Raw genomic sequence first — 11,426 nt, 5'->3', positions numbered from 1 at the left:
TGAAGGGCTGAAGTCCATAGAATAACAATATTGAGACTTTTGCTCTTGCACAACAAAACATCGATTAACGAGTTCTTACTGTGTGCATGATTCTGCATATGTATGTTATAATGTTTGCAGTGCTCCATGTTGCAGTGCAGTGCGGGATTTCTTCATTTTCGTGTCCATTTTTCACTGAGAAGATGAACTTAATCAAGTACGGCGGTGTAAAACAGGTGCTCAAAATAAGGCACAGAAAAGATTGAAAGTCGCACCTGGATTTTGAGAGAAGCGGAGAATGTGCATAATATAGACGGTCATTAGTGAATCATGGTCGCACTCAGCTGCTGAAACGCTCAGGTGTTGTTGGTGGTTCAGCACCACGGACAGAGACTAAATGTAAATGCGCTTTCAGATTGGAGTCTGCATGAAAAGGTGGGCTCTCACAAAGTTTCTGAAAAAAAAAAGCTCTGTGTTTTAGTAGAAAACAGGCCACAGAGAGCACTAATATGTAAAGTATTCAATTTGCATGAATATACTTGCAACTCACATTTGCAGAAGTCTATGAAACTTTTCATAGAAGCAGCTGTTGTCAATTAAGTGTATTTTTTTTCCAATAAGCCTTTCTTCGTTTTAACACATGGTATTTGGCTTCATTATAGAAAATGGACGAGAATCAGAGACTCTTCCTTGTTGCTTAAATGAGACCCTTCTCATCTGTTTAGTATTCATGCGTTGCAGCGTTTCACGTCAGTCATCTAACTAGATTGTTCCATCAGACGGAATTGCCCACATCACTCAATGAAATACAATTATTGATTACGCTTCCCTCTCTCGCTGCGTCTCTCCTGCCACTATCTCTCTCCCTCTCTCGCACGCTCTCTCCTCTCCCGAAGTGCTGCAGCCAGAGAGGACTGCATCGGAAAAAAAAGAGGAGAAAAAAACCCCCAGTAAAGCCTTGTCGTGCGCTGGCAGTTACTTCTGATCCTGCTCTACAGTAAAAAGCCCACAATATCCGTATAAATCATTTTACGGAAAGGGAAAGCAGGCTGCGGTGCAATGGGTTACTTTCTGCCCAGTCCACTCCTCTCCGTATAAATGACGGTGAGTAATTACTTTTTTTTCTTTCCTTTTAATATGAATACATGCTGAGGGCAGCGTTGATACTTAATATGCGTGCACCTTTCCATAGATATCTCCAACTAAAACCGAGGCTGGCATACAGGAATACATAATTACTTATTCATAAGCTTTTGTGCCATTTGTTAAAAGTTGGGATTGTTTCCTGGCATGTGCTTTTTTCTTCTTTTCTTCTGTGGTCTCACTAAACTAATGTCTCCTCCAAACGTAGAAAATGTGTCATTTGGCAGAAACGAACGTGAACAGTTGATTTAAACAGGAATATAGTGGAGAAGCAGCTTTGAAACTGTGGAATCCAACACCTTTAATGTTTAGGTGCTGCCATATGTTCTTCTGTACATTTTACAAGCATGCTGGAGTCAGATATCTGATTTAAGTTACAAAAATGGTCTTTTGAGGGGTTTGTAAGCTCTGGGTGGTGTTCATAATGGTAGACTGCAACTCGTAGTTTTGCCCATCTTTAATGCAACAGCAACATTGGGCTAAATTCTTGTCCTTGGCATGAGCGGAGTTTTGTCTGCTGTGGACTGAGAATGCTATAGTGCGATTCAGCCACCCGGCCCGGGGCAGTTAAAGCACTCTGCGTTGCCGCCAAAAGAAAAAAAGAAGAAGAAGAAGAAGAAGATAAAGAGTAGAGGATGCAGGAGCGGGCAACTGACTCATCCATGAATTGCACCTCAAGATGCAGTGAACGATTGACAGGCGCACAGCCGGTGAAGTGGAAATCTGTGACAAAGTGCCTTGTTGGCAATCCGAAGGCTGCTGTTGTAGTCCTGCTGGGTTAACACTGAGGAGAGCATTCAGTGTAACAACTTGTTAAGGCAAAGTGATTGCTGGTTGCAGAATGTCTGCAGTCGCTTACCCCCACTTACTGATTTTAGGTTGCTTCTTTTTTTCCTTCTGTAAGCAGAAGCGAGATTCCCATCTTCCCTCTGCATTCAGCAACGTCTCCATCTGAAGCATCCACCTGCACTGGCTTTTTTTAAGCAAAACGGGACAGCAGCCTATTTCTTGACATGAGAGATTAGTGGGAAATGCTTCTTGCATATGCACAAAAATGTATTTCCTTTTTACTGATTTAAATTTTTTGTCCTTTATTGTTTCAAATTAAGCAAGCAGATGCAAGATATTACAGCAAAACACTTCATACTGTATATTAGCACAAACAGAATAAAACAAAAACAAATAAAACAAACAAAATACCCTTTTGCTTGGCCAAACTCAGCATGGGAGTGATAATAGTTGAGTACTAGAAACTAATGGTATAGCTTATTTTGTGTCTGGAAAGGTGCATCAACCTGCTGAAGCTCAATTGTGCATTGTGCACCCTATGAATATATTATGTATTTGGTAAATGATCGTTTTTCTAGTCCAGTTGACTGATTAAAGCGCACCCTACACCCATTCACACACACACACACACACACACACATTCACACATTGAGGAAGGCATCAGAGGCAGCATGTGGTTCAGTGTCCAAGAATACTTTGACATGTGGCTCGGGGAAGCCAGGAATCAAACCGCCGACCTTCCAATTGGCAGATGACCGCTCCAGCCCACAGCCGCTCCAATGATCTGTCTGGGATAACACAGCTTGTAATCATTTGTGCTAGTGAAGTCTTTATCATCTGTGTTGGATATTGGCACTATGGTGAAATGATTCCTATAACACATCCAAAGCTAAACAATTTCTTTTTCATATTCATACGTTCATATTTCTTTTTTTCCTCCTATACAACCACTGTCCTCTCTTCCTCCTCCACTGAGTCAGTAATGGCATCAGTGTTTGATGAAATCTCCCAGCCCAAGACGTCCCTGGCTGGATGTGCTTCTGCCTTCCAGATGAGGTCACAGGCTCTAGGTTTTGATGGAATTACATGCAGCTCTGCCCACTTAGAGATTGGACCTGCTCTCTCTAACTGCCACAGTGCTTACGCACGTCTTTGAAAGGGCAGGACACTGACGAGTCAAACCTGACTGAGGCTTCCAGAACTGAGATTTCTGTTGAGCAAGGGGCATTATATAAAATGCTACCTTTTGCTGTGAACGGATAGCTATAATGTCTCAGAAAAAGAAGAAAAAAAGAAACCACTTCCCTCATTTTGTATACTCTCTTTGACAGTGTCTGAATTTAAAAACAGCTCTAAGCCAAAAAGCCCCCCTGTTGATTTCCCCCCAAATTCTCATGTAGAAGTTTAAGCATCTGTGGGTCAAGCAGTCTGAAGTTGAGGGATAGTAGCTTAGAGCTTTTTCTTTATCATTATTGTTTTTATATCTTTTCTAAAGAAGCAGTTTTTCTTTTGGTGATAAGTCATTTATGTTGTATATTTTTAGATCATCAATTCTGCCACAGCCCCTGAATTCTTTAAAATGAGCACTAATTCAGTCAAGCACACATTTTTTGGATACTGATTTTTCTAAATGGATCTTTCCCCATATTCAGTCGCATATGGCCAAAACTCCTAAAACTCCTCATTTGTCTTTATGTTGATGCAAAGAGGAAATTCGAGTTTTTATTTATCTATCTATTTATTTTCTGGAATTTTAAGGAGGTTGAAGGAAAGCAGGGCCACCATCCATCATGCAGACAGGCGGTGTCGCCAGAGCAAGGCCTACTTTTAGCCAAGTTCACATGATCCCAACAATGTCACACGCGCTTTATTAACTGTCTTTGTTTTAAGTATAGAGAACAGTTCTGCCCTGGGATGCTGTATAGATCACTTCTTATTTCTGCTTCAGCACGTCCCTTCATCCCTATGTTGGTTTAGTATCAGTGGACAAATATTGTATAAAGTTTAGACTGTGGCTACTTTAAAAAGACTGACTTATTATGTGAACAGAGTATAGGTAATGAGGCAAAGGCAATATGTGGGCTCGAAAAAAGAGGAATTTGGAGAAATGTTTGAAAACTGGAGTTCCATCTGCTGATAGTGATGTGTTGATTGAGTCTTGAGGGAGTAAAGTTCTGGAAAAAGCATTGACAAGCTGGTTCTGATAAAAAATAAATAAATGCATAGGTGGAGCCTTACCGTAAAGCAAAACATAATGGTTGGGGACAGCTGAAAATAAGTGTGGGATTGGTTTGTTTGGTGGTGTTGGAGGTCGCTGAGTTTGTTCCCGTTGCTCAGACTGTGATGTCAGGGTGTCGTCATCCCGCGGGCAGGTGGGGTTAGGTTGATGGTGTGCTCGGGTGTCCTCTGAGCTTCATAACCACTGACAGCGTGCCTCACCATGCACTCCATTGATTCTCTGACAGGCAGGCTCCACCAGTACCCAACCCTTTCTGCTGACGTACGTGCCACTTTAAGCAAAAAAATGTGTCATCGTGATCTAACCCTTAAACAGTAAATGGCATCAATTCAGTGACACTTCTGAACTCTGACACGCTCCTCCACGGGTTTCCGTCGTCTGAGGAATTCAAAATGAATCTTCCCCACGTGACAAGAAGCTGTAATATTCAGTGCTCAGGAGGAACGGTGTTAGGGAGTCCTGTCACCAACCAAGGATTTATGCAGAGCGGAAATCTTTTGCTTTGGCTAGTTTTTTTTTACTTGAAAATGAGAAGAAATGAAAAAGGTTGCTTCCATTCAAGTTAACCCTTTGTAATGTTGCTACTGGAGACAAGATTGCAAAAAAAGCTGATATTATGCCCACCCAGGCTAATATCTAATGCCTCACCGAAAATAATCAGTCGATAAGCAAAGGAGTGTACGCATAACCACAAAAGTCATCCAATGAGCCAAATGGGATTAGTAGTGTCACCTTGAATCAGCACTGTCATTTTGCCCAGTAAAATTGCATTATGGGAGCTGGAGCCGGGCCGTTTGATTTGTGTCCTCCTGACAAGGCTTCAGTGTTCATTAGGGAATGTGGCAAGCAGCTCTTAAGACACACGGGAACCGCACATGCTGGACAGCGCTGACCATCCCCACCCTGCCCATAAATATGCACTCAAACTTAGAAATGCTCAAAAAGAAAGGGAGCAGTGGATTGGTTGTGTTGAGATAAACACACCAGAGTGAGCATGTGCAGCACTCACATGAAATCCTGTTACATCATTTGCACTGTTAAGCTGGGGTCTCCCTCCCATCACTGCTCTGCCAATATGGGAAAGGGCTTCCCCAGTCCTGGGTGTTGGAATACTTCCTTGCCTTCACTCTAGTATTCAGTTCCCTCCACAGATTCTGGATGGGATTCAGGTCTGAACTGTGGATGTGCCATGTTTCTCTGTTAACCATTTGTTCACTTCTCTGGCTCTTTGATAAAGATAATTAGTCTTGTTCTAAAGGCCAGTGCTGCCAAAAGGCTGAGTTTTTCTGGAGTCAAGAGATGGTCAGTGGGGAATAAACTTGAATCTCACACAGAATGAGTGAACTAAACACATGGAAAGTCACAGAAAAGGAGTAGTCCAAAGGGGAGTCCCAGAGGGGATAATGCATGTTTAATTAAACAGCTACAATTGATACGGTTTACAGAGAATTGATCATTTTCAACGTGACATTTTTGAAAAATGTAATAAACAAACAAAATGATAATTGCAGAAAAGTGTTATCAAATTTCTAACACAAACCTTTGTTGCTTGTTTCTGCCATTTCAACCTCAAACCTGATTAACAGTAAAGAAAATGTTCATTATATGTGAATTATATTATGCTAAATCATTAGCTACCGAAAGATGCCTGTGTGTGCCTCAGCTGTCTATGCATCGGCTTTTGACCACTCTGGCTTTCCTCTTTTTGTTTGCCGGGATTAAATATGACAGTGTCGTTCCAGTTGGGTCGTCACACCCATTATAATGACTCAGCCTCTTATTGGGGACAAATTGATTCTGAGCAGAGCTCCGTCTATTAGCTTCTCTTTAACAGAGCTGGTCAGCAGGTTTTAGCCCTTCTGTTTGAAATAATCATCTTTGGAAAGCCATTGGCAGCTCATGAAATATAGAACAAAGAGAGCATGTCTGAAAACTGAATGCTCATTTTCAGTAACATTTAAGGGCTGCGTAGAAGAGCCTTTTCCTTCACATCAATCCAAGGGATTCAAAGGCCTGAGAGAACGGTGAGTGAGTGATTAAAGAAGGTTTGTGCTGTCGGTGGCGTGTCATCTGTTAGTCGAGGATAGTAACGGATGCTGTGGTAGTCTCTGATTTCCATTCTCTTTTCTCTCTGATCTCTTCTTCTTTGTGTGCCTCTTTTATTTATTTACGTGTTCCTTATTCTTCCTCCATGTCTTTCAGCCTGGTCGATGATTGCCACAGCCATTGTGGGTTATCTCCTGTGGTGACTGCAGCCTCAAGAGTTTTCTCCCCCATCTCAAGACCCACTCGCTCCCCTCTGCAAACTCTCTATTCTCTATCATTTACTTTTCTTTCCCTTCTCCCTTCTTTCTTCTACTTCTAACTATCCTGTGGAGCCCTGTGAAGACCTGCTGTTGGAGCCAGAATGGAGGACACTTACAATAACAGGACTTCTCTGGCGAAGGGGGCCAAGGACATAGTCAAGGAGGCCAAGCGGCATGCAACAAAGAAAGTCAACAAAGTGGTGGACCATGCCACTGATGAGTACTCGTCTCACCGCCACTACAAACGATTCCAAGATGAGGAGGATGACGATGAGGATTTCTACCGGAACTTGCAAGGACAGGACGGAGAGGGCCACCGTGACAACGAGGAGGGCTCCAGTGATGCCACAGAAGGTCACGACGATGAGGACGAGATCTACGAGGGCGAGTACCAGGGGATCCCTTCAGCAGGCAACAAGAAGCATAAGGAGGGCCAGGTGGCCCTGGGACAGCCGATGTCAGATGCCACAAGGGACCGTAATGAGTTGGAGCAGGAGAGGCAGGCTGATGAAGAGGAGCTGGCCCAGCAGTACGAGCTGATCATCCAGGAATGTGGGCATGGGCGCTTCCAGTGGCAACTGTTCCTGGTACTTGGGCTGGCTCTCATGTCAGATGGGGTGGAGGTGTTTGTGGTGGGCTTTGTGCTGCCCAGCGCAGAGACAGACATGTGTGTGCCCAACTCCAGCTCAGGATGGCTAGGTAAGGACCTGCATGTTTTATGGTACTGCTCATTTATTTTGCATATACATGTGTGGACAGTTTTTTTTTTTTTTTTACAGCTGATGCATTTAATAAATCCACATCTATTTCAGGATTCCGTGTCAGTATCACATTTTTCATCACTTTGGTGTGATGCCCACACACATTATTGTTTGATTGTCAATAAAGGGTTGAAATGTTTCCATTAAATGGGCACCATTCCACCCAAACCAAAATATATTCCTAAACCCAATCAAGTTATTTTGATGCCTGTATGTAATCAACTCATTCCAAACCAACAGGAACCTAAAAAAGCTGAACAAAAGTTAAATAAACGTTTCAATAAAAACAAAAGCCTCATACAAGACTTGTACCCCAGTCTTACAGGTGAACATCCGTCAGTTATGCCGTTATCAACTTTTCCACTCCTTTTCAGGATCTTTTTTGTGTGCAGTTTAAGCACAACGTACAGTATATTCCTGAGCGGACTGTGGCCCTATTACAGGTTTTGCAAGCAACATTGAGTTGGACAGAAAGTATCTTAATTTCCTCTGTTGTAATTGAAATGTCGTGTCTATGTTCTATGTAGTCTTTATCACCTTAACAGACATTATACTCATCTGCCATTCACATTGTGGGTGATATAACATCTATTGTAATACTGTATGTGGCATTCTTTCTTGATGTATACTCTCCTCTGTGAGAAATGCATATAGTTGCCCTGTGGTCTGAGCACTATTTGGCATATGGAGTTTGATTAGAATATTCATTCAATCATTTTTGCCATAATACAAATCAACTTTGGCATGTAACATTTATGGATATGAATACACTATGAACTGCAGTGGGGCTCTGAAACAGAAAATAACCCAAAAATGTGTCACTGAAGTCATCAACTACAAGTTAACTTGTGCTTGACAAGCACACATTTTTACAGAAAGCCTGTGTTAGAAACAGTAAATATGGAATATGAAAGACCACTCATTGTGGGTTTAAAGGAAAGACATAGACAAGAAACGTGGGAATAATGGAGCTTGGTCGAGTTTGACCATTTACTTAGTAATAATCTGTTACAGCGGAGCTAAAGAAGCCGCTGACTGAACATGTGCCATTTTTTAATCACTATTCAGAGGGTGGGCAGTAATGTCCATTATGTTTATGAACTTTGTATATTCAGCTCCAGGGGCCCCAGATTAGTCTCCGGCACGGATCAGTTTGTTCAGTTTCGTTAAGTCAGTGGCTCTGACGCTGCGATACCAAACACATGGTTTGCATTTTCCACCACAGACTTTTTGAGGAACTAAACTTCCTCAAAAAGTACCATCTGCCCTGTCCACGGCCTCAGTGGTCATTTCCAGACCAGATAAACTCCCAGGTATCTCTAGTCCTCTAGCAACATAGTTCTTGGCTTATTTCTGGTCCAGCTAAAATCCACAATCAGCTTATTTGTTCATCAGATTTAGTTTTATTTATACAGCAACAATTGACAGCTAAAGTTACTTCAGAGATATAGTCAAAATAAATACAATTAAAATCCAATTCATTGTAGATAATAAAATCAAATTGATTAAAATACAAATTATTACATTTTGTGTAAAGCCAACAGATCACACCAAATCTTCTCTTCAATATACTATACCATATACTATATGTTATGACAATGTGATATATGATAATAATAAATCCATCATAATATAATATATATAATAAAAATAAGAAACCTCCAACAGACCCAGACTCAGGATGGACGGCCTTCTGTCTCAACCGGTTGGGGGCTGAGAGGACAGGAAAGAGGAGTGGATAAGCACCAGAACACCCAGCCAGTGATACCTTATATAATGCTATAAGTACATGGAGAGTAAAGGCATCACAATGCAAGATATGATGATATGATGCAAGATATATAAGAGATTATGGAGCTTGGTCATTAAGCACTTTACATGTGAGGAGAAGAAGTTTAACCTCTAGTCTTGATTTAATAGGGAGCTACAATCTAAAACTGGAGAAATGTGGCCTCTCCTGCTACTTGTCATCAAAACTCAGCTGGAGGCCTTTCAGGGACCTTTTGGAACGGCCCAATAAAAAGGGATTGTTTTATCATATTGTTATCATATTACATTATTCACCTGATCTTGAAGCAACAAATGCATGGACCAGTTTTTCTGCATCATTCCGAGGCAGGATGTATTAATTTTGGCATTATTATCAACTTGAAAGAAGCTTTTCCTAGAAACCTGTTTTATATGTGAGTCAAAGGACAGATCCTGCTTATAGTTCCTCCTTTGACTGATTATAAAATGATCAACTTGTGTAGGTGTAAAGCTAAGAAGAAGAATACTCTGTTGTATTGGAACATGGCACAGAAGGAAGCAATAATGGAACAGATTTTTTCAACTCTTCAATAAAAAAAAAAGACAGTGTTATGAGGAGATACTGTTGTTCACTCTCAGTGCCACATGTCAGAACAAGGTCAAGCGTATGATTAAGAGAATGAGCAGCTCTGTGTACATTTTACATTTAAGGGAAACATTTAGGTTGTCTTTTTCAAGATCTAAGTAAATGTTAAAGGGACTTTATCTGTTCTCTGAGAAGCTGAGAATTCAGACAGACATTCAGAAGAAGGGGCCATGTGGATGATACACATCCACAAATAGAGGTGGTTTATGTGATTTCCACTTTGGGTGAGAAAAACTAAGAGTTAGGTATTCAAAAGAGCTAAAACTAGTCTTGGGTCTGGGACTGATTAGTAACCCTCATTTGAAAATAGCTGCCACACCTCCTCCTCGGCCAGTGGTTTAAGGAATGTGAAAATCTAAATGCTAAGGGTTAGGTGATTAATTAATGCTGAAATGATCCTCCTGCTGCTGTAAGGCAAAATAAACCAAAAGGTTGATCACCAATTGATTAATCAACAGAAAACTTTGACGAGAGAGATCTAAAAATCAGCAAACAATATTTATTAATGGTTTTGTTTTTCTCTCGGTCTCAATTTGGTCTCATGGTTTTCAGGATTTTAGATTTCTAAAATTTATTGGGCCAGGGACACAGTCATCATAGGGTTTTGGGAGAGTGGCGTCCTGGTTTCATCTCCTGGTTGTCGTGATTTTGGATGGCTATTGAAATTGGTTGGGCTGGAGCCTTCAAATTGCCATTAGATGAGATATCAGTGTGAACCATGGACAGGTTGCCAGTTCATCACAGGGCCAACACAGAGACAAGCAGCCATGCATGCTCACACTCACTCCTGGGTTCACTTCAGAGGCACCAATGAACCTAACATGCATGCTTTTTGACTGAAAGCCAGAAGATGTAAACTCCACATTCCTATAATATCTTTATTAAACATTTTTTCCTTTCCTTATCAAAATGATCACAGACGTTACCATCCAACCGTAACAATAACCACATGTATAATGCTTTGATCAACACTTATATGAGCTTATTGTGAACCTTGTTCCTTTTTTAACTCACCTGTATTACAAGGTACTCTACATAAAGCATTACCGACTCCTTTTTTCGGTGATCTAAATGTAAAGGAGCAAGCGTGTCCGGTCCAAACAGCAACATACAAAAACTTGCCATTCTACCGTGCAAAACAAACATCATTAACATGTTACGCGTTAAAATAATTATAGGATAATTATCAGCAACTAATCGAACATTGTTATTGTTAAAAATAGGATTAGTCCTGTGCATTTCTGCTCTACATGCCACACTTTATTCTGTAGATGAGGCGTCTCAGTCCACTGGTCTCTGTGCCAGGATTAGGAGGGTAGCTGGTATTCCCTGCGTGCTTTATAGGTCGAGATGGAGTTTCAGCGGTGCTGGTAGCTGCAGGTGTATAATCCATCACCACAGAGCTACATAGAGAGTCTGACTCACTGTGTCAGTACCAGAGTGGAGAGGACATTAAATCAGGCACACAGCCCTTAGATACTAACCGCCACAATGAAGCATGACAATAGATCAACTTCACCTAACACCTGATGCAAAGCCGATACGAAAAGACCTCTGAAAAAGAGTTTTAAAAACTGGATGACAGTCAGTAATTGCATTAAAGATAAGATGTGCACATAATGTCACATTTAGAAAAAGATCCTTAGGCGTTAAGTCTTCAGAGATGTTTATATTGTGTCTTAAGAACACCAAAGCAAAACTCAGCATTTGTTGCTTCATGTTGTCCCTGTTAAACCCTCACAACATGTGTACGCAGCACCTTTGTTTTTCTGTCTCTTTTCAAGCATCCATAAACTCCTTTCTTCCTCTCTAGC

The 11,426-nt window shown here is 41.2% G+C and overlaps 1 protein-coding gene across 1 annotated transcript in view; it reads left to right on the top strand.

The window, feature by feature from the left end:
• Positions 1-842: 842 nt before the first annotated feature.
• The window catches only part of sv2ca (synaptic vesicle glycoprotein 2Ca), a 31,603-nt gene continuing 21,019 nt past the window's right edge, over positions 843-11,426 (top strand). Inside the window, exons 1-2 of the mRNA XM_075468802.1 lie at positions 843-1,083; positions 6,353-7,155. Of these exons, the coding sequence (XP_075324917.1) occupies positions 6,558-7,155 (598 nt within the window). The 5' untranslated portion in view covers positions 843-1,083; positions 6,353-6,557. The remainder of the gene's footprint in view (positions 1,084-6,352; positions 7,156-11,426) is intronic.

Source organism: Odontesthes bonariensis, chromosome 6 (genome assembly GCF_027942865.1).
Source record: "Odontesthes bonariensis isolate fOdoBon6 chromosome 6, fOdoBon6.hap1, whole genome shotgun sequence".
In the NCBI taxonomy this organism is placed as follows: domain Eukaryota; kingdom Metazoa; phylum Chordata; class Actinopteri; order Atheriniformes; family Atherinopsidae; genus Odontesthes; species Odontesthes bonariensis.
This window is presented reverse-complemented; position numbering and strand designations above follow the sequence as displayed.